General features: G+C 42.0%; 2 protein-coding genes across 6 annotated transcripts in view; one reads left to right on the top strand and one right to left on the bottom strand.

The window, feature by feature from the left end:
• Nucleotides 1–19,264, bottom strand: part of LOC106805954 (kelch-like protein 5) — a 119,551-nt gene extending 100,287 nt beyond the window's left edge. Inside the window, exons 1-2 of one of the 5 annotated variants that reach the window (XM_014807753.1) lie at nucleotides 19,254–19,264; nucleotides 13,005–13,093 (exon numbers count right to left, since the gene is read on the bottom strand). The gene's annotated coding sequence lies outside the window, so the exon portion shown is untranslated. The other 4 variants (XM_014807752.1, XM_014807751.1, XM_014807754.1 and 1 more) reach the window with 4 other exon arrangements.
• A 181-nt stretch (nucleotides 19,265–19,445) lies between these two features.
• Nucleotides 19,446–24,160, top strand: part of LOC106805957 (ER membrane protein complex subunit 6-like) — a 9,344-nt gene continuing 4,629 nt past the window's right edge. Inside the window, exons 1-3 of the mRNA XM_014807759.1 lie at nucleotides 19,446–19,512; nucleotides 22,625–22,785; nucleotides 23,024–23,116. Coding sequence (XP_014663245.1) covers nucleotides 19,470–19,512; nucleotides 22,625–22,785; nucleotides 23,024–23,116 — 297 coding nt within the window. The 5' untranslated portion in view covers nucleotides 19,446–19,469. The remainder of the gene's footprint in view (nucleotides 19,513–22,624; nucleotides 22,786–23,023; nucleotides 23,117–24,160) is intronic.

Below are 24,160 nucleotides of genomic sequence, written 5' to 3'. Positions count from 1 at the left end.
TTCATCTTCAAACTTGTTCTTTGTGACAGCCACCAACCAGATGTGTCCGTAAACCATATAATAAGCAGCACGTAACGTATGAAGCCAAGGATGCCACACTACTATTATTATATACCAGTAGTATTATATTACTACTAATATTATACATTACCGGCACCCTAGCAACAGTCACGCATGTAGCCACAAAGGTCACATGGCGCGAGCTCTGACGCTGCTGCGCCCCTCGATAATTACTCTACATTCACACGCGGTTTTTGGTTTCGCACACGCGACGGTGCTTGTTTGACGCTCTATAATGGCGCTCGCCTAACAATCACTATTACATGCATCGTCATTACTGCTGGGTTCTGCACGACCCAGTAGCTGCTTATCGGTTGCTTGGCTACTGCTCCGCGGCTTATCATTAGGCGCAGTCTAGACGCGCCTCATACCTCTTCCCGTTTACCACCTGTGCAGACGTGCCGCCGTCTGGCGAGAGACCTCACGAAGCTGCTGGCGACTTTTTACAGCATGCGGGACACATGGATGTTTAGTCAAGCAGGCGAGGAGAAGAACCGCTGTTATGAGAGATATACTGATGCCATGCGTGAATATTACAGCTGTTATTATAACCAGTTTTTCCGATGCAAACGTCGTGAGTTCTTAAAGAAAGTAAAATTCAATACAATCACAGATACTTCCTCTAGGTGTAATTTACATAATGTGGATTCGAAGCAAATGCATGTATCTCATGTAAAACATGCATAAACAAGACGTTTAAAACATACTACAGTAAGAACTTCGCTACGGTGCTATATCTTTCATCAGCCAATGATGTTGCTGAATTGTTACACTCGATATCCCAAGGCGTATAGGAAGTACTGACAGATTACCACGACGGACAAGTTACTTCGTCCGTCTCTCTGTCTTTCTATATCTCCCTCTCTCTCACACACACTCGTGTATGGGCGTGGCTGTGCGTCCGTGCGTTCGCGCGTGCGTGCGTGCGTGTATATTTTATTTTCTCACATCCATCTCTCATTTCTTGGTTTAATCTCTCTCCCATATGCTGCCACCACCTTCGTCTTTCTCTCGATTCATTTGTGCACAATCTTTCCCTTTCTCTTCTCATCTCGTGTCCTCACTTGCTAATCGCACCATCCTTACACATATCGATTACTCACCGATGTGGGCCACTATCTACTTACAGATTTTCACCCCTACAATGCGCCGTGCTGCTTAGGAGAATACGCCGGGATGCATTGATTGTCTCTCACAGTATGCGGCGTGTTTAACGTTCGTATTTAATACAATTCGATTATTATACACCGCCGCATCGACTAGCCCTCTTCGCTTTCACTCTTGCTGTCCAAACTCTGACCAAATTGCCCGGGCGAGAATCATAGTATTTACTCAGGACGGATGTAATTTCAACCCGACAATTGATTTGACGAGATGCGGCTTAGCCAACAGCTACTCTGTCAAACGAGGTGGCTACCGGTCACCCATGAAGCCATGACATAGCTTCTTGGCAAGGCACTGTAACTCTCTGTTACCCATGCAGCCATGACATAGCTTACCGGCTAAGGGCCGTAACTCTTGGTCACCCACAAAGCATTCCTATCATCTTTCGGGCAGGCTCAGTAACTATCGTACCACGTCAAGCCATCCAATAGTGTTTGAGTGTTGTAATCACCAGCTATGATCGAAGCCATCTGATATCTTATTGGTTGGATCAGGTAGCCATCGATCATTCGTGAAGCCATTCGTCAGCTTCCCGACTGAGTCTGGAAACTATCGGTCATTCGTAAAACCTCCAGATAACTACGTGCCTTGGTCTGATTGCAGTAAGTCAGGCATAGGGTCATCTAATGGGACTCTCAGGCGTTCACCTATGAAATATCAGTTCAACTATGTTTGACGCTCGTAATACGGTTATCATATCCTACCCCATGGTAGTTGCATTTCTTTTTTTTATTAGTAAATGAGAGTAATGATTTAATAATGATTTCAAACAGTCTTCCCGACCGTTTTCCAACCACTACAAACTTACTGGTATTGCTTGCGTAACAGAAAGTGTCTAAAATAAGGCTAACATGTCTTAGAACACATTTACACATTATTTTAAGAACACAGTATTTTTACAAAAATATGCAAAAATCTGTTTGTTTGAACCGTGTTACATGCGTGTTAACCCGTTTACATGATGATGTCACTTGTTTTCACGAGACCCAGTCCCTATACTTTGACATAATAGCTTGAATTGAGCAATAGTGATGTTACAGTACCAGTCGAGAACGACTACATCACTGTATGAAACTTTTTTCTGTTGGTTGCCAATTACACAGGAATTGCACTATACGAAAGAATGTGGCTGCATTATTTGCTATTTTATAAATCATAACAGCACAAATGCATCGTAGCGTTATATTGGAGTAATCATTAACATGGTTGCTATTAGGTGACCGTGAGACTATATTTCGCTATAGTTTTCTCAAACGTGTCGTTATTTAAGAAATCATTGCTTTAATCATTTAATCTAGCCTTTCCTTTTAACTACAATAATTAACCTAAGAGAAATCTGAGTGATGTATCAATTTAGGTTTAATATATTTATCCTGCAAATGCACATAAGCCGTTTCGTCTGCATGTAAATCACAATTTAGCGAGAGCAGTCATCAACAGCGCTGTGTGCAACCTCACGTACCGGCATCAATCCCAGACGGGCACCATTACTGTATTAGTGACTAAATAAGCAGTGTATCCTGACCTGTGATTCCAACACCCCACATATCACCATACCGACCCAGGTTCAGATCGAGATTGGAAGCCACCCGTCTATATATATATATATATATACGGGTTGGCAGCAATGGATAATAGGTTGCTCAACAAGACGCAGGTTATGACACTTATACTTGCATGGTCACTCGGAAAAGGGTTATTTTTGCTTTTTTACATCGCACGCGCCCTGCTGTTAACAAAGCCCTGAAATTTACACTGCTTTAAATATTAATAAAAGAGCAAGCGAACGACAGTTATCTTCTCACGTCATATTTGAATTAATCCCCATTCTTTTTGGATGGCCGTATCTCCACGCGAACAGCTGCATCAATGTCGATACTCTTGTTTATTCACCAAATAACGCACGCTTACAAACTAACCGCCATTTCTAACTTCCATCTGAATTTAAATGCCAGACGTGTATTCTTTCTCAATAAAAACAGAATGTCTGGCTGGTTAGAATTGATGGTTGGTTACGAGGTTCACGCGGTAGTTGCATCCAAACTCGCAACTCGACACATGACCAATGTCGCAGCCTCCAGGCCCGCGCGTAATCATACATTCACGACATGCGGCTCTAACGCGCACCAGCTACACGAAGTGAAACGCTAATATTGTGTCAACATCTCGCAATACGATTATATCTGGAGTTCGAAGAAATCAATAGGAAAACAGCCGTGTCCACGGCGGTGGGGAATTTTCCAAAGGAGCGCTAAATGTGGGTTACCAATGCCACCTACTGTTAAAATACAGCGCTAACACTAACGGCAGCCTCGAAGACGATCCCCACGCACAGTTAGACAGCGTAGTAAATTACAAGTCGTTAGAACAACAACCTAGCAAATAAGTTAGAACGCAATTATACGTAATAATTATATCCACTCGGACTGCGCCAAAGAAATATGGCTGTTCAGCGAATGCGTCACTCGTTCAAGGCACCGGAGTAACACAATCTCTGGTTTAGATTTCACTCCTTCGCTACAGCCAAATTATGTCTGAAGGTATTCCAGCTGTAATACTTAGGTTTTCAATACGTACTAAAATTACAGCCATTTATTTTTTTTTAATGTGGGAGAAATAGAGGGTTCATAAATTGGTGATGTGTCCTATATTCGTAAGGTAGTTCTGAATTCACCATTTAAATAATTACACGCTACCGTTCCACGTGTTGCGTTATACGCTACACTGGCTCATGTGTTATTTTATTCATCATGCTATCAACACCCAGTCACAACACTGCTACACATATGCACGCGCGCATGCGCATACGCGCACACGTAGGCCTACACGCACACGCACATGCACACGCACACGCACACGCACACGCACACGCACACGCACACATGTACATACACCACAACACACACACACACACACACACACACTCACACACACACCAACACACCACACACACACACACACACACACACACACACACACACGCACACAACAACACACATTAACACACACACACACACACACACACACACACACACAACACACACACACACACACACACACACACACACACACACACACACCACAGCACGCACGCACGCACGCACGCACGCGCGCGCGCGCGGCACGCGCACACACACACACACACACACACACACACACACACAATCACACACCACACACACACACACGCACGCACATATATATATATATATATATATATACACACACACACTCGCTCAATAACTCCGTACAGCATTCTAAAATCAGCATATGCGCCTCTACCAACATTGATATAACCCTTCCTCCAAACTCGATGGTCTGGCGAGCCATGAATCATGCAGAGAGACGAAGGAAAACTAACCGTTTACTACCCACAAACTGTTTCGAAACTTTCTCTCAATAAACATTCCGGCAGAATCAATCACCTTCCGCAACCACAGCTGCAGAAATTAAAGCTTTGCCATCATCAAAACTACGGCAAATAACCCGTCTGCCTAGAAGGCTTGAGCACGCACCTATTTCTACATAATCGCTCTGACACAGGTTGCATTCACGTTTACTGCTCATTCTAATAATTGTTTATATACATATCAGCTACGTCATAAAACATACCAATTGTAAATTGTAATAGACGAATAGGAGTTGTTAAGCTAGAGTGAGTCATGCGTTCTGTCGCACTCATCATTTCTTCAATGGCTACAGGCTGGATGGAAAGTCAATCATATTCAGACCAATACATGCAGTTCATGCACCATTAGCCGTTATATTTAGTCGAATTCCTATTCATGAAACGCTTTAATTGTGGTTGCTTTTACTCTGAAGCGTTTAATTTAAAGTATAGCGTGTAGTCAGTTTAAGCGTATAGTCAGTTTATGTTTATAGTCAGTTCAAGAGCTCTGAAGACAACCTGCTGGACCACATCGAAAGATTTATCGTAATGTATCAAAATTCCACTCCACCCCTCCAATCCCACTGCTTTCATTTGTCATATATCCAATAGACTACGCATACGTGTATAAATTAAGGGACGACGCGACGAAGCAGACGTCTGTATGACCGACTTCCTCCTCCGCATCAACTTCTAATTATACTAACTACTCGGCGTCTTCTTCGTCTTTTCTTTCTCCTTATTCCGTTTTCTCATCATCCTCTGTAGTCCTACTTTTCATCATCCTGCACCCATCACATTCTCCTCCCTCCCTCCCCCTCCCTCTCCTCCTCTGTCTCCCCTTCTGCTATTGCCCTACTCCGCCTCTCATCGTCTTCCTCCTTCTCCTCCCACTCTGTTGGTTCACGGTGCTCCTATACTGCCGCGTGCTTATACTCTCAGTGCTGCATAATACGTTCATTTCACGGTAGTCGCGCCCACTCGGTCACCCAATATCTTCGCTGCTTATACGGCGCGACGGCATGATCATCTTCGCCGCGCGCTTAACGACGCTTGTCGCACAAGGTAATTGCGATGTAAGCGTCCTTCCAGGACACACAGACACACACGCACGCACACACACACGCATGCACGCACACGCACGCACGCACGCACGCACACGCACGAACGCACACACACGCACGCACACACACATACACCCACTCACACACGCGCGCGCACACACACGCACGCACGCACGCACGCACGCACGCACGCACGCACGCACGCACTCACACAGCAAACAACTCTCCTAACAGCCGCTCGTAGTCGCAAATCTGCACTGCTCCACTGCGGCGGTTATTAACGGCGTGATGTTTTATGCATGACGGAATACATACAAAACAAGCGCAGTCGTGTTTGCGATCGCATTCAACGCAACGCGAAATGAATTTCGCAGCCGCCGTAGCCGTTGATCAGGCGGCCGATATCACTCATTAAATTTCACGCGCGAATCGTCGGTAGTGCGACAGGTAATTACAAATCAAGGTCTGTGCGCTAGTGGGGGGAGCTACCTTAAGGCTCGTGCCGCGGCTAGCTCTTGCCCTCTCCCAACCTACCCACGGCCTCCCCCCAGTTGTGACCCAACTGCAGTCATGAGAATTAATACTCGCCCCGTCACATAGGGCGAGTAAAAATAATTTTTGGGTCCAGAATTTCATCCGAAGGTCGCCGAAGATGCCAATATCACTGCTGATTACTAAGAAATGTCGAATTGAAATCCGCACTCCAAAAATCAGTTGTTTACAGTTTCAAACCGCTGACGGCGAAGCGGGTGTGATACAGATTTATAGTGCACCGGACATTTTCGTACGCATGCTCGACCGTACGCAATGCTATCATCAGTGATTTCGTAAACATGGACGCTTGTGAGAAGGAACTTTTTGTCAGGGCTGTCCACGTGCGTCCGTGATTACCTCCGCAACGGAGTTGCAAGGAGGTAATGTGACCCCTCTCGTGTGATGTTCGTGTGTGTGTTCGTGTGTGTGTAGCCAGCAGCGAGGCAGCTGTTATACGCTGTAGCGTTGGCGCGATCGATTCAGCACCAGCTGGCCTTAGAACGTCCAGGCAGCAGCAGCTCGCCTTAGAACGTCCAGGCAGCAGCAGCTCGCCTTAGAACGTCCAGGCAGCAGCAGCAGCAGCGAGCCAGCTGTTATACACATGTATACATGTTACACGCTCGCGGAGGTATGCACTCTCTTTGAGTGCCCTCTGCCTAGTTAGTACGTGTGTTTTACTCTATTTCCATGTTTAGTCCGTGGCTGTGGTTACACCGCTGACACCTCCGTTTCATCTGGCGTCCAAAACATACGGGCCGCACAAATGTTTACGTCATCGCTTGACTCCTGGATGACATTTACGGCACGTAATTGATACGTTGATACATTACATATCAACAACCGATTTCAAGTCTTGTTCGTAATGTAACCAGTAGTGATATTGGACAAACTAATACGCGTTTGGCTATAAGGTAATGTACTTATTAACTACACAAGGTGCCAGTTACTCTAGCATTCGTCAACATTGCATAATCAATGGACCTATTATTCTATTATTATTATGTGAGTCCCTGCAAGGGAAAAACTTGCAGCTCTTTTCTCGCAATATTTGCTCTGCATCTTCATGCTTAGCATCTGCTTCATCTATAACGCATAACAGGGCACCATTTTAGTGTCAATTTTTCAAGAACACGAATACTAAACTTTGGCACTTCGTGCAATAAGCGGGCCCGTAATATTTTAGCTGGGCCCCGAATACTTTTACTTTGGCCAGTTTTCATCACTGCAACAGATTACATTTACTGGACAAATAAATCCATATTTTAACTACAAGACTGCATTTAGTTTAGGCATGTCCACTACCCCTCTGGAGGCTACATTCATCAATTTTGCGTACGCAAGTTGTGCGTACGCAAATGTCCCACGCGAAATACGTAAGATATTAGGCGTATAAACTCATCAACACAGCGCAACCCTGACGACTTGTGCACCCATGTTGATGAATTCAGCCCCTGGATTTCGAAGTGAGCAGCAGAAGGGGGCAATGGCATAATAAAACAGTAAGACCTACCGACGATACATATGCCGATTTTTTTTTCTGCTATGACAGGTCCGCTTTATGAAGATCTCTCGAAGTGAGCAATCCGACACGGACTGCTCAACATGCAAGAAGGTACAAATGACACTATTGGGACTATAAGCGACAATGCATATTATATCAGGCGTGAATAATAATAGAAATTATTATTAATTATTACCAAGAATCTATTATTATTCACTCCTGATATTATCGTCCCCGCTGCACGTGCAGAACAGTGTTCCAGTATAGCACTGCATCCAACTCTATCATGAGCATGATTTTGATGGGTCGATCCGTTTATATGAAGACACGTGAAATCTCTCTATGAGTGAGTGAGTGAGTGAGTGAGTCCGCTGCTGCAGTATCACCACAGCAATACTGCTACTGTGGCACACGACGCTACATGCCCCTGGGTTATGTAAACACGCGCAGGCCTCTCATCTCCCTTTATTGCTCGACGATATTTGCAAACAAGAAAATAGAGCAGCGCTTGCGAAGTTGTTTTCATCGGGGTTACGGGGCTGAAAACTAGCTGTTGGGCAGACGAGCCAGTCTGCCGGACTGAAACTAAAAGCTTCGCAAACAAACATCGCGCAGTTTTTTTTTCAGAAAAGAAATTCTACATCACGCATACGGCTCAATTCCGAAAACACTGCTCCAAGAGAGAAAAGATTTCCAAGTCTGGAGTTTACACGGAGCCATTTCAGACTGTCACGACGCAAACCAAAGCGAATCGTATTTTGTCAGTAAGACCCAGTGCTTGCGCGAAACATCTCCTTCAAAACTTGGTATACATTAAAAACAGTTGGCAGGGATCCACACAACTACCATTCACACGAAAACGATTCAATGGCGGAGCAAAATACGCGCAAAACACGCACGCAAGTGAAATTTAATAAAAAATCACTTGTCAGTCACACACGGACGCACGCACGCACACGACACACACGCGCACGTACGCACATTCACACACACTGCGACTACGAATAAAATTTAGATGTTTCTAAGTTGCATAGTAATGTCTACGGCTCAACTACGCCATCGCCATCTCGACATCCTGGCAATACAAAGCGACGAAAGCTACAGAAGACTGAACACTCTACTAGAACGCTCAGAGCAGAGAAAGTGCCCGCGCGCAAACTCTTGCCAGTGCCATTAAAAATGTCTCACGAAAGCTCCGGCGTGTAAGCTACCAAACTGGTTTCCTCGTGAATACGTCCGATTACCGACAGCTGATAATTGACGCGGGCACGCACGCACGCACGCACGCACGCACACAAGCTTTACGGTGCCTTGAACCGGGTAACCTGTTACGTATTTTAGTATAGCAGCTAACAGAAATATTAAGGCCTAAGAAAAAAATAAGTTTGTTTCCGCTAACGAGCTGAAAAAATTGGACACGGTAGGCCTATTTTTTGGTATTCTAACAATACTTGTTTTATACTTATAACAGCGCATATAATGACTTCAGAGTCAAATCAATGCATTCACCGATCGATATCACGTTGGTTTTTTTGGTTTTTTTAAAATATTTTGTAAATTAAAAATAAAACGTTTCGACACGGGAGTTTAAAATGGACTCGGTCGGGTTAGCGGAAACAAACGTCTTTTTTTAGGACTAATGATATTCACGATATATATATATATGTGTGTGTGTGTGTGTGTGTGTGTGTGTGTGTGTGTGCGTGCGTGCGTGCGTGCGTGCGTGCGTGCGTGCGTGTGTGCATGTTTTTATCGGTTGCAGTGGTCACAGACAATTTAAACCTAACAACGTTTAGCTTATAAATACCAAATCGAACCACCTTACACGTTACAGTTCCAACACGTATAGCCAATCAAGCCTACCCGCCAGCCATTGTGAACACTACTTCATTAGTCCGCAACGTCGGAGTTATGATAGCTAAGGTTAGGTTAGGATAGGTAGCTAAGTTTTGGGTTGGGATGCTGATGTTGATAATGATGTAACTGTAAGGTTGTCTTGATGATAGCGGTATAACATAATTTAAAGTCCAAGCTTGTATAAGAAAGACGATAAAATTTACTATACCATGTGCGCACAAAAGAGACTTGCAGACAAATATAAAGAAACCCGCGCCAGCGGGGCGAGTGAACGTGCGTGCGTGCGTGCCTGCATACATGCATGTATGTATGTATTATGTGGATGCCGGAGCAACGCACGTTTCTGCGATCAACCGCGTGAACTTTTGCTAAAACGATTATACTTTAGAACATGAGGTTTCATTAGTGTCTTGTATAAACAGCAAACTCCGATCCGGTGAGCTAAAACGCTGCCGTCGTCAAGTATCAACATATGTTGAAACCCACCAGTAGTTATTGTTTAAAAAAACTAAAAGTCAATTACTATCAGCTGCTCAACGTTTGCTGCATTGCTAAGGAAAATGGTCGCCGCATAATGTGTTGATGTTACACAGATCCTCTCATCCTGATAAACATAAATATTATTGTTTAACAGGGTACGTTAACCCCGTGTTTTTTGTAAACGTAACAGCCTGGAGAGTATGTTTTCCGCAGAATATCACAGCAGAATATCACAGCAGAATTACCTTTCATATCATAGCAAAATAAGCTTTAAACAATCCCAAACTCTCGACAAAGCAACAACACTCAGCCACACTCTTGTGCTACCATATAATGTATCAGCATTCTGTCTGTGATTAACATGTTGGAATCACAATATTACAAGGGTAATTGACAAAATTACAACGATGTTGACAAAGAATTGCTGAATGAAACAGAGGTCACTATAAACAGTGGAGAATCACTGACAGCTTCTTACACAAAAGTTGTATCCCTCAAATAGTTGCTCACATAAATCAGTGGACACACAGCCACACGCCACTAGTGGCTTCAGCCAACTAGGAAGATTCAGATGCGGTTTACCACTGCAGTGACATCAGCAAAGAGTGAATGAAGAAAGGAAGCAGCACATCTACTATATATATCGTTTGCGAGATTATCCTGAGTGAAATCAAAACTTCATCCATCCTTGGCGGAGGCTTACACTTAATGCAGCGTCCTTAGCTTATCACTTCTATTTATTACACGATGCCGCTGTGACTAACGCATGCACATCAATGTCAGCATATATACATCCACTTTGAAGCATGCGGTGTCTGTGCACGTAAGAAATAAAATGGGGAAATTTCAGAGTGTGGAATTCTACTCGAAAATATAAAAACATGCATCAGAGCCTACCTTGGGAATTGTCGTGTCTTCCAAAAGTTCCACATTCGCCACTTCTTCGTGTAACGCGGTTCTCAGTGAGTTGCCGCCGCAGTTGACCGTTCGTGACTACTCGGTTGTTCACCAGCACACGGACCCCTTCTTTTGGCCGTCTCTATATCTCGCTCTCTTTCTTTCTATCTGTCTCTTACTTTATTTCTCGATCTCTCTCACGCTCTGTCTGTCTATCAAACTCCCTCTAACTCTCTCCCTCCCCTCTCTCTCTCTTTTCTATCTCTGGCTTCGGTCGGCACAGAGGAACAGAGTGCAATATATACTCGCTACCCGCTGAAGAAGCAATGTGAACCGATCCCAATCTCGCTTGCTCCGATAAAACGTTACGCCGCCAATGGTTTCACGCTCATATTTCCGCGAACATTCGCAGAGCTATAAACACGCTGGCTCGGTGCAGTTATAACAGGGGTAGAAACTTGCATCAAGCCTTGTTTACAATCACCACGGCAACGTCCGCCGCGCAATGTTGGCACGAGAATTAGCAGAATTCGATTTCGACGTAGGGATCATGTGACGGTTTTCCTCTCAGAGTGTTTCTGTTCTGCCGAGACTAGCACATCTAGGTTTAACACTGAAAAGCATCTGTAGTGAAGCATAGCATTCAAGAACACATGCACACCCACAGATACACTCTAAAACGAGAATCAAGGCGGAGATTTACCACCAACCGCTCATGGCCTCAGGGATAAGCAGCTCCCCTAATACGACCAAGATCATTCTCATGATAGTATGCGCCATCGCCTAAACACGCTGATTGAAACATCTACATGCTACTAGGAATGACTAGGCAACAAAGACCGACAATCGGATATGATCAATCCTAACAAAAAGTTTACAGTTCTGACAGAAGGAAAACCAGTCTAATTTTCCAATGCCAAGATACAACGTGCATTCTTTGTGTCACAGATCTCTGTATCAAGGAAGCAATCATTCATGATAACCATCGTATCCTCCAGCTCAGTTTTCGCTGCCGCTTCTATAATCATAGTTCACGTGAGAGTACGAGGGGGTAGAACTGCAAACCCGTGACATCGGCGTTCCTGGGACGAATACCCAGGAATGATAAAATTATATATATAAGAATATATATAGACTAGCACCAGTTGCTCTCAGCAGAGCTTCACGGAGATCTAGGATTCACGCTGGCAACTGACAACACATTCATGAGTGTAGCAGCAAAGGCATCACCGTCTGCAACTTTTTGCATACGTACGGCAGACGAGACGAAACTGCGGCCATAGACCTATTTTAAGAGCACCACCCCCGACCAAAACCTAACGTCAGGTTTCTCTGCCTTATAGTTATTCATTCAGACGCTCTTTTTCTCTCTCTCTCTCTCTCTCTCTCTCTCTCTCTCTCTCTCTCGCTCTCTTTCTCGGGTTTCCCTGAATGTCTGAGGTCATCATCCGTTCAAAGGAAACCAACACCGATCGTTGAGATTTGCAACGACATTGGAGACAAACGGTGATGTGTACTTATCGGTTGCAATTGCATTCTTTCTAGAAAAGCTCGGGATATTTATATCTTCTCCTTCCCAAAAAACAAGCCTCCCCAAGTATTAGCTGTGACCCCTGCCACATGTTTCAGTGACTATCGACCCAGGAGCATCTGCTGGTTACACATGAACGTTATATGACTTCGTGAAATTCACTACGTACACATCCAGGGTATCAGATTCAACCAACTAGATCGGCGAAGTCTGCCTCTGCGTAAACATGTGTAAGAAAACGGAGGATATGAACTTAACTCCACAGAATAAGTATTTACTTCCACTCGGGAGTAATAATACGGCCACTATGTTCAGTTTGTGGATCTGACAAATAACAGTTTGCTCCTGTTGCTAACATATAACAGCAGAATTTCGGCTTTGTTGGCATCAAAAGCAACAATGACATGTCATTACACTGTGTTATATACTAACCACAAAATCTTGCTCTAATCAAATTATCATGTTACTGACCTGTGTTACTTCCACACTCAAAATTGTATACATATAAGAAAAAAATGAGAAACTTACTCGTTCCATCAGCATCTGTTTTAAAGGGTGATATGTTCACATGAGATCAAATAGTTCTGCTGCTAGTGCTACCGTAAGTCCAATTCGGTCTGTAAGAAACGTACACAGTTATGACTATAACCAATAGCAAAGTGTCGATTCAGAACCGAAAATGCTTAACACTAACTGCATGTAGAGATGCTAGTGATCATGATGTTCTGTGGGTTCACACTTGACTCTCCTGTAATACATGGTATAAAAAAAATGCGCTAGAGTTGTGTGAAAATTCACTTGACATTCCCGCACAAAATCCTTAAAATCTATCCTCGCAGACACATTGATTTGTTTAGTATAATTATAAATACTACCTGCATAAATAAACGAGCCAGCCATACATACACTTCACCCTCGATTTAGACAGACTATAACAGACCCGACTTGGCAGACATCTGAAGCAACGGACAAAAAATCCATTGCTTCAGATCTATCTGTCCGTACCGGGAATAACTGGGGAACAAAATATCGGACAAGGGCGGCTGCTTCAGAAGTAGCAGTCCACACTGGGAACAATGGACCCAGACAGTTACTTTGTGCAGTGACCAGTAGCCAGCAACCTCACAGCGCCTCCGACTCAGAATAAATTTATTCTCAGGCCCCCACTATATGATCTGACATGGCAAAACAAACAGAGCTCTATGTATTCATGTATCTGTCACAAAAGGTAACTACCTTTTATTTACAATCATTTACAATGTTTATGTTTTTGTGTATGCTACTGTATTATGTATGTATAGTGGGTTTTATAAGAAAATATAACCCACAAATAACGATCCTAGCTTACCACATTCGAAAATACCAGACTATCGGCATTGCAGGACACCCCAACCCACCTATAGCTATTGGTCTGTTAACTCGAGGGTGAAGTGTGCTACTCAACCCTTGCTGTCTCGTATTATGTACTGTATTGCTCAAGGTTGTAGGGCAAGTAGCTTGAAGCATTATCCCAATATTCTACTAATAATGCATAATGATATAGATAAATGTTTAATTCAACATGCAGAAAGGCACAGGCAAACATGGATATCATTTTAGTAGCTAAACTTTCTGAGTAAACAATCGGTCGATGTTGCAACAGCCATGTGATACGTTTCATGAATCAGGAATAAGTGGGATTAGCAGGAAAATTAAATGGAGACTTTACAGTATTTCTGCTAATTACTTATAAATTCCAACCTTTAATGCTTATCGCATAATAATCAACACTTGTGACATACACGAGTCACATTTTTATAGGCAAATATCAAGATTTTAGTGTGGACCATGCACATAGCTACGCAAATATGTCTGTTAGAAATAGGATTAGAAATAGGACATTAGCGATAGTATATCACATTTTTTTCTACCTATATCCATGTAAGGTGGCAATAATATATTACACATCTAGCAGGAAGGCATTATGTTTCGAATAACCTGTTAATGTCTAGAGGCTTTAGTAAGATTAAGAATGAATTTAACAAACAATGGCACCAGTAGGTTGACACATATTTTAACATGAACGTTCAACCACAAATTTATATATATGTTTTGAATGTAGACAATGCTAACAATTTGTGTTTTTGTAACATAAGAAAATTTTACCATGCTGGCTATTTACATGAGGCATCAACATTAGAAAATTTTAACTTGATGTTTGTGTGTGGCCCTATATTACCATGTAGATTAGAATTTATTTGGCTGATAGGTGGCATGATTTCCAATGCTTGGTCGAATAGCAAACCCATATAAGTTTGAAATGTTCAGTCGCATATCCATGTTGTAAGGAAACTGGATTTAGATTGAGTAACACTATTAATTACAACAAGAGATATCCATCAGTTTCTACGGGCGGGTAAATTGCAAAAATTTCGTTACAATCGTGACATCTTGACATGAGAGTGAAATGAATTGATTCACTCACACCTCATGTAAGTTGACATGTATGTGTGATAGGGGGGCTAAACCTACTAAGATGCTTCTAAACAAGCATATAGTTAGCTAACATGAGTTAGCTATAGCAGTTTATTTGTTAGCATACCCAACTTTTACTTCGAAGGTACCCTGGTAACTATCTGATATGGTTAGGATTAGGGTTAGGGAGTAGGCGTAGGCGACTCCCTAGACTCGTTAGTGGAGTAGGCGAGGTACGGTCCGGTATATTAGATAGTACCAGCAGAGCATATAAATCACGTTGATTTATATGCTCTGGTACCAGGGTACGTTCCGGCAGTACGCTGGGGGACATAGACCCTCTCAGCATAAGTAAGACTCTAAGGCTAACTAGTGAATGGGACATTAACTACCTTACTATAGAGCAATTAAGTTAACTGATAAACAGTGACCAACTACTACTAGTACTACTACCAATACTACGTCTCCTACTATCAATAGGCAATATGGCCAATCATTCTGTCACATGTACCTGTAGCACAGATAAGGGCTATAACATTGGTAAAGCCAGGTACTCTGGTTTAATCTTTATAAGCATGTTATTTTCATTTTTAATGTTTTAAATACACTGTTATAAAGAAGGCTGATGTATACGTGCTGACATATCCACAGAGTATTGAATACATACAGGGCTGACACAATTGAGGCTAATCTCACACTCTCACTCTGGGTCTACTCATTCTCACGCATACAGAAACAAACAGATTAAAAAAATGAAGTATACTTTAGAGCATTTCAATTCGCTGAATGGTTCTAGCTCTCGTCCTTACTTGCTAATAAGAACAGCTTTATGTAAGTGAGTTTCGTCTAAGAAGCTGAAGGAGCAACTAACCTGATTAGCTAAAAACCCCTATCTATAATAAGCCTGCTCGTTCTGGTTCCGTTCCACTATACTATAGTAGCCTAAAAGCAGAACTACAGTGTATTGCATTACATACATGTGTATATATATTTAAAAACTCACTTAAGTATGCACCAGAATGCACAATTTCAAGCTGAAAAAATGCAAAAGCTCCCTGGTGAGGGTGTGCCCTCTGCCCACACCCTCCCCCCGCTCGGTCGCTCCGGTCCCTCATATAATCTCACTCTCGACTCTAGCCCCCCTGTTAGCCCCCCAGTTAGCAGCCCTGTACATAGTGACATAGTACATGATGTTTTAATCTGAAATGTAGATTAGTCAACTTACGTCTGAAGCCAAGCGTTAGCCTAATGCTCTCGACAATTCATAAATGCATATGAAACTCACTATGTGACTATCAGACAGCATCACTAAAGAACAGTAGACTGTAGAGTAGAGTAGAGTAGTTGGGACAACCACGATATATACATTGTACTGCTCCGAGGTAGTACTAGTTACTAGTAATATTTCTTCCCGAGTGGCCAACTCAGTAACCTATGCCTATGCTATGGTAATTCAAGTGATCCTCGTGGACTGATACTATCAGGAGTAAGATAATATAGGATCCATTTAAGATATATAATATAAGATAATATATTATCTTACTCCTGATACTATTACTACTATACAACTACTAGTGACGGCGATATTGATAGGCTACACACAGTCACACTGATTAATAGCACAGGCACTTGGAACATCTCAATAAAAAAAGGTAAATAAACACGAAATGTATTTACTACCAAAGTCTTAATGTTTCTGTAGTCTATGCAGGGTTCAACACTAACCCACATCCGACCGACCTAGTCGGGTAAATGCTTGGTCCGGTCGCATACAACCAGAGTGCTAGTAGCCCGACTGGTCGTGCTAGAATTGGTCATATAGTACTCGCACATAGTTACATGACATCATTTCACACCTTTCTGCCTTATAAGTCACATTTGTAATTACAAAATGCACAATTGTCACAATGTCAGTAGTGCAAGGCAAAACATCGAATCTTTATTACGGTGTTCGTGCTTAAAACAATACCTGTCAGTGTCAGGGCTAGTGGTTTTCCTCAGTAACTAGCCTGATGGTCTAGTGAAATAAAAAGTTAATGTTGAACCCTGACTCTATGTCGCCTATTATTGCCGATAATTACCCGTAAATGCCGGTCAAATGCTCATCTGCAACACACAAGTACACCGCACACCCACCCTGTGCACAAACAACATGAATAAGAGAGTCATTCATTCATTCTCTCTTATTCATGTTGTTTGTGCACAGGGCGGGCGTGCGGTGTACTTGTGACAGTTGTGTGTGGCAGATGAGCATTTCACCGGCATTTACGGGTAATTATCGGCAATAATAGGCGACATAGAGTAGAGAAACATTAAGATCGACTTTGGTAGTAAATACATTTCGTGTTTATTTACCTTTTTTTTATTGAGACGTTCCAAGTGCCTGTGATTAATAGTACGTGTCACTGTCAGTGATGCTCATGCTCACCGAGCGGGGGGAGGGTGTGGGCAGAGGGCACACCCTCACCAGGGAGCTTTTGCATTTTTTCAGCTTGAAATTGTGCATTCTGGTGCATACTTAAGTGAGTTTTTAAATATACACATGTATGTAATGCAATACACTGTAGTTCTGCTTTTAGGCTACTATAGTATAGTGGAACGGAACCAGAACGAGCAGGCTTATTATAGATAGGGGTTTTTAGCTAATCAGGTTAGTTGCTCCTTCAGCTTCTTAGACGAAACTCACTTACATAAAGCTGTTCTTATTAGCAAGTAAGGACGAGAGCTAAAACCATTCAGCGAATTGAAATGCTCTAAAGTATACTTCATTTTTTTAATCTGTTTGTTTCTGTATGCGTGAGAATTAGTAGACCCAGAGTGAGAGTGTGAGATTAGCCTCAATTGTGTCAGCCCTGTATGTATTCAATACTATGTGGATATGTCAGCACGTATACATCAGCCTTCTTTATAAGTGTACTTAAAACATTAAAAATGAAAATAACATGCTTATATTAAAGATTAAACCAGAGTATACCCGGCTTTACCAATGTTATAGCCCTTATCTGTGCTACAGGTACATCATCATGTGACAGAATGATTGGCCATATTGCCTATTGATAGTAGGAGACGTAGTATTGGTAGTAGTACTAGTAGTACGTAGTTGGTCACTGTTTATCAGTTAACTTAATTGCTCTATAGTAAGGTAGTTAATGTCCCATTCACTAGTTAGCCTTAGAGTCTTACTTATGCTGAAAGGGTCTATGTCCCCCAGGGTACTGCTGGATCGTACCCTGGGTACGGTCCGGTATACCGGGACGTACCCTGGTCACTATTTGATATGGCATAGATATATACAACACATCATATATATGTATATATCTATTGATATATCTATCGATAGTTGTATGTTTCTATCGATGGTTGTATATATCTATGAATATGGTTAGGGTTAGGGTTCGGGTTAGGGTTAGGGAGTAGGCATAGGCGACTCCCTAGACTCGTTAGTGGAGTAGGCGAGGTACGGTCCGGCATATTAGATAGTACCAGGGTACGTTCAGGTATACCGGACCGTACCCAGGGTACGTTCCGGCAGTAAACTCGCGGCTAGGGCCTGCATACCTCCCAACGTACCATTGGGTGATACAAATCTAGTTAATTTTTTAAATTAAATTGTAATTAGTGTTAGGGTTAGGGTTAGGGTTACCGGTTAGGGTCACAATACACCCATTGACAGTTCTGCGCCTATGTTCTGCGCCATTAGTTACGCATCTCCGCGAGAGCCCGGATGTGCGAGTAAACTCCGCAATATTGTTTATCTCGATGCGTTATCTGCCTTGCATACGCAGGTCGCTCACCTTTGTGTCGAAGAACAGTGCACGTAGCAGGGAATACACGTTAACGCCATTGTTCGCGCATTTTACTCGCGCTTTCTGAGACGGAAACTCCTCCCGACCTTTGACCTTAGGCTAAGCGCATGCGCAGTGTTAAACTGTCAACGGGTGTATGCACCATAAGTTTTATTAAAACAGGAGTTTCAGGCACGTGATTTGTATCAACCAATAGGATTTGGGAGGTATGCAGGCCCTAGCTGCGAGTCGGCAACTACCCGGGGTACATAGACCCTCTCACTCTCAGCGTCACTCCGTCAGTGATATGAATTATGAATCATGGACATGATAGGGATTTGATTTGAATTTTGATACACACACTCACAATTAATCGCTGATATATAACCACTCGTTAACTGGTAAATTTGAGTGACACGTTCAAAATTAGTGCATTAATTTGTGTTATAGTTGAAAATCAATTATAAACGCAAAATAAAGCAAAAATATTTAATGCTAATCGGCGAATCCACGAGCAATATAAGTTTTGTTGACAAACCTCAGTCAAAACCACAGTCGAATTCGCCGTAGTCTAATTAGACGTAATACTATTTTATATTATTGGTGATATGTAGGCAGGATTTTTTTTATAAATAATAAAAATATTATTTACATAGAGGATTTTAAAATATATATTATTATTATTAAGTGAAAATATATTGCGAAAACTAGTTATCTTTATGCTGATTGGCTCACGACTAACCCGATTGTAAATATGGCAGCCTCTGCAAGTGCGAAGACGAAGCGTTTTAAAAACGGTACATGCAACTTTATCATTAGTAATCAGAAAAGATTGAGTTTCATAAACATCTAGGTAGATAAGCTGCTTTTCTCTGCTTTAGATTCTGCACTGTATGCTTGAGACAAGGCATACTGTAGATGCAATCAGACAATCCATCAGTCACGGTGTCGCTTTCCCCCATTCGTAAACCGACCAGGCTCTCCGACTAGTTACACGGCGCGAGTTACACCCTCTCGCCACGTAGTGTTAAGCGAGATGGGAACTTGTGGCTACCCCATTCGTAGCTCTAGTACTACTACTACTAGTACTACTACTAGTACTAGTAGTAGTACTACTACTAGTAGTAGTAGTAGTAGTAGTAGTACTAGTAGTAGTAGTAGTACTAGTAGTAGTAGTACTAGTACTAGTAGTAGTAGTAGTAGTAGTACTATAGCCCGCGTACAGTTGCCACTGGCAGCTGCCAGTACTGCTGATAGGGTCTATGTCCCCCAGGGTACTGCCGGAACGTACCCTGGGTACGATCCGGTATACCGGAACGTACCCTGGTAACTATCTAGCTGACATGGTTAGGGTTAGTGTTAGGGTTAGGGTTAGGGAGTATGTGTAGGCGACTCCCTAAACTCGTTAGTGGAGTAGGCGAGGTACGGTCCGGCATATTAGATAGTAGTATTCAGTACCAGGGTACGTTCCGGTATACCGGACCGTACCCAGGGTACGTTCCGGCAGTACCCTTGGGGACATAGACCCTATCAGCGCCAGTACTAGTAGCCAGTGGCAACTGTACGCGGGCTATAGTACTAGAGCTATCCCATTCGCAGCTAGGTCCTGCAATCTGCATACCTCCCAAATCCCATTGGTTGATACATATCACGTGCCTGAAACTCCTCAGTCCTCAGCCCTAACCCTAACCCTAACACTAATTACAATTTAATTTAAAAAATTACCTTGAACTATATTTGTATCAACCAATGGCTATGGGTGTTGGGAGGTATGCAGGCCCTAGCCGCGAGTCTTTCCCCGGGCGTAGATGGACAAGATGGCGTCGATGGCGTAGATCATACTACTATTAGTACTAGATGCTTCAAAGTTCAAATCTTCCACAGAAAGATTCCACAGTCATACTTTCGTGCTAGACATGGCCTTATTTCCCTAACCCTAATCCCAACCCTAACCCTAACCCTAACCCTAATCCGAACACAAGTGCAGCCACATCACGTGACCGTCCATCTACGCTCGGGGGGAAAGTGTTCCCCATCAGTCACCACGTAGCGAGTTCGTACTCGTTCTCATAGTTAGCCAAGGGGTTGTGTGATGTCACAGGTCACCAGGTCATTCGTGACAAAAATCGGTGAAATCTCGAGTGCGGCGTGCGCTCTCGGCTCAGTAGGCCTACGTATATGTGCATGTATTCTTTGTACGCACGCACGCAGGCACACGTGCACAGGCACGTGTATGTGCACACGCACGCATGCACGCACGTGTTACGTTAGATACAATAATGTAACCCAACAAGAGTAGTGTTACAACGCGAGCCTATTCTTTTCTTTGGAGGAACCCCTGAGTGATTCACTCAGGGCAGTTTTATGGTGCATTTTCGAGACTACAACTTCCAAACTGGGTTTATTCTAAACACGAACCTTTCTCCGTTATCCTGGGACTTACTATGTATCACAATACTCTGTATTAAACTATTATAACCTGTTACAAAAGTTCGAAGTGACGAGCGGCGATATTTTGAGCGTCATTTCTGTTTCCAATGCGCATAGCATTTGGCTAACTTCGACTCCAAGATCGAATGTATCATCCATGGGATGCCTGCTGTCAGTCATGACGTCATGACGAAGTTAGCCGAACGAGTCGAAGCAATCAAACAGGTTCGAGCGAATTTTGGCAGCACACTTTTCTACCTGCTATATATATTTATGTGTCAGTGTGCAGCGGCAGCCAGGGTTTGTTGCGGATGAGCATTTGGACGGCATTTACAGGAAATTGTCGGCAATAATAAGTGAAAGAGAGTATAGAAACATTAAGACTGGTAGTAAATATATTTCGTATTTATTTAGCATTATATTTTATTGAAACGCTCCAAGTGCCTGTGCACGCGAAGACTGTAGCATTACAACGACGCAGATGCATGCGTATGTGTACTGTGCGGTCGAAATACGAAATGTTTTTCACAAATGACCTGACCCTGAATAATTCATGGCAAAGTTTGCGCATGCGCAGACTGTAATTACGAACTCGCTTATAGTTTTAGTCTAGATTACCCTTGCCTTAGTCGTATGCTGTGCCTGTACTGTAGCTCATACGCTTTAGACTCTTACGCTTTAGCCCATCTTAGCCTGTCCAGACCATACTGCGTCAATGCACAGCCTGACACCCACCAGTGGGAAATCGTCTACCTTTGTAAAACCTGGTAAATAACTGCGTATATCTCTCAAAGAAAATCATGATCTTGTTCAAATCATTATCATTATGCTTTGTCTTAAAATCTACTATCAATGTCATCATCTTTTATTGGTGACAGTAGTGTTAGTGGTGGTGATAGTAATAGCAGGAACATGTCTATAGTATATTATACAATATCTGTAGATATGTTCATGTGATTCCTGTATTACACATGTTCTACTTTTGTTCTGTAATGGAATGCTGTCATACAGAAAATGTAAACAAATTTATTTTCTTTATCGGACAATGTGTATGATTTTGAGCCGATTTGTGCCAGACCAATTAATTTCTTGCCAGTCTTAATAAATACTGTGGAGTCGGTAAATGATGAGGGCCCGGTTCTGGGGAAAACAGTGTCACATAATAGGGTCCAGAGCGCATGTAAATTCTGCCGGACCTGTCTGAAAAAGGTATTCGGTCTGACAGATTTGACAAACTGGTCGTTTTCTGCTGTCATGGTTCCAATAATAGAGTTAGGGTTAATGTTATGGTTACAGTTAAAATTAGAGTTATGGTTAGGGTTAGGAATTTTCCTATTTAGCAAGATTACTGGTTGCGAGAGCCCATAAATGGCCATCATTTGAAAGCTTATGTATGGATTGCTGAACGTAGTAAGCATCCATGGGTATTATTTATTGTTATGACTCCATGTAATAAATGGTTTGCAATTTTTATTATAGATAATGTTGTCTACAATTCTGTGGCTATCCGGAATAATGCAGCTGTCATTGACTATTGTCGGACATCGCTCTCAGCTCTCTCCGGATGTACGGCTGGAATACTAGGACTTACTGGTCTTAATGGCTTCATCTTTTACTTTGTGACAGCATTATGTTTATCGGTAAGCAAATTATCTATCACTAGACGTATTCATCAGTGAATTATTGTATGAAATAAAATTATACGCATTCACACCGCAAGGGTTCTTATTCCATTGCATTCATTCTCCCACACATTTTTATATATGTAAAATCATAATGGATATGTGCGTAATTAAAGGGTGTGTTAGGCTAATATTTTGCTATTACATGTGCTATTTAGTTTATGAACAATGTATAAGTTGTTTTGTGCTTGTTTAGGTAGTTCTTCTCATGAAAGGAGGTAATGATTGGAGTCGCTATTTCATGTCGAGAACATCATTGGCATCTAATGGATTGCTTGGAGGTTTATTTGTATCCTTTTCATTCATTTAGAAGTTATTAATACATGTGTCATTATCTCTCGTATTTCAGTAATTTGATAATATAATTCACGAGGGTGAAACAATTTATCAGATGACTATCTCAATGTTGGTGAAAACGTCATGTGCTAATTTGGTTATGATTATCCTCTCCAGGTGGAGCCAGTGGCACTATAGAAATGCTTTTGGAACAATATCTTTCTTTTCTTTGATTATGGTGTCTAATCTAGCCTAAGTGACTACTGCAAATTTTATGCCTTGGTCTGTCTAGACTAATTGGTTCGCAACGCGTAAACAAAGCAATCACTTGGAGTTAATTTTGAAATTCTTTTGCTTTTTGGTTTGTTTCATAGTATTTTGCATGTTACTATTGTTAGTAGCTATGCTGCTTTTAAAATGAACTACTATGGTCTTACCATATGTTAACTGGAGTAAGATTATGTGTAGTTTTAACCAAGCTTCTAACTAAGAAATGGCAGTGTATCATGATGTACCATGAATACCATGATTTACCCATGTAAGTGGTTAAACATTATTTTATGAAATGTCCCATAATGGTGGGGTTAAGTACAATATTAGGTCACTGTATCACCATAGACTAACAATATCAAGAAATAGCACACAGGATACAATCAGTAGTTAAATTAGTTACCAGATATGCAATAGCGCCACCTGGTGTTATGTTCGTTCTCCAGCTGAATCTGTAATTGTAATGATGGAAGTGGCACTGATATCACTCCTTATTTTTAATTATGATTGTTTTGATGATAATAATATTTAGACAAATTCACTAAAAGTTAAGAACCTCGGCTAGAAAATTAATTTAATTTGATAAAAAAGAAAAAAGCCTAGTGTTTATGATTTTATTCATTTATATTCAACCATAAAAATTTGAACAGGTACATGTAGCATACAGGTACAGCCCCAGTAATTAATACTAATAAAGTGCTGTATATATATACACAGTAATTTATTGGTGTAATTATATAGTATATATATATATATATATATATATATATATATATATATATATATA

The sequence above is a fragment of the Priapulus caudatus genome, unplaced genomic scaffold (genome assembly GCF_000485595.1).
Source record: "Priapulus caudatus unplaced genomic scaffold, Priapulus_caudatus-5.0.1 Scaffold134, whole genome shotgun sequence".
NCBI lineage: Eukaryota > Metazoa > Priapulida > Priapulimorpha > Priapulimorphida > Priapulidae > Priapulus > Priapulus caudatus.
The sequence above is the reverse complement of the archived record's forward strand: the minus strand, read 5'-3'. Positions and strand labels throughout refer to the sequence as shown.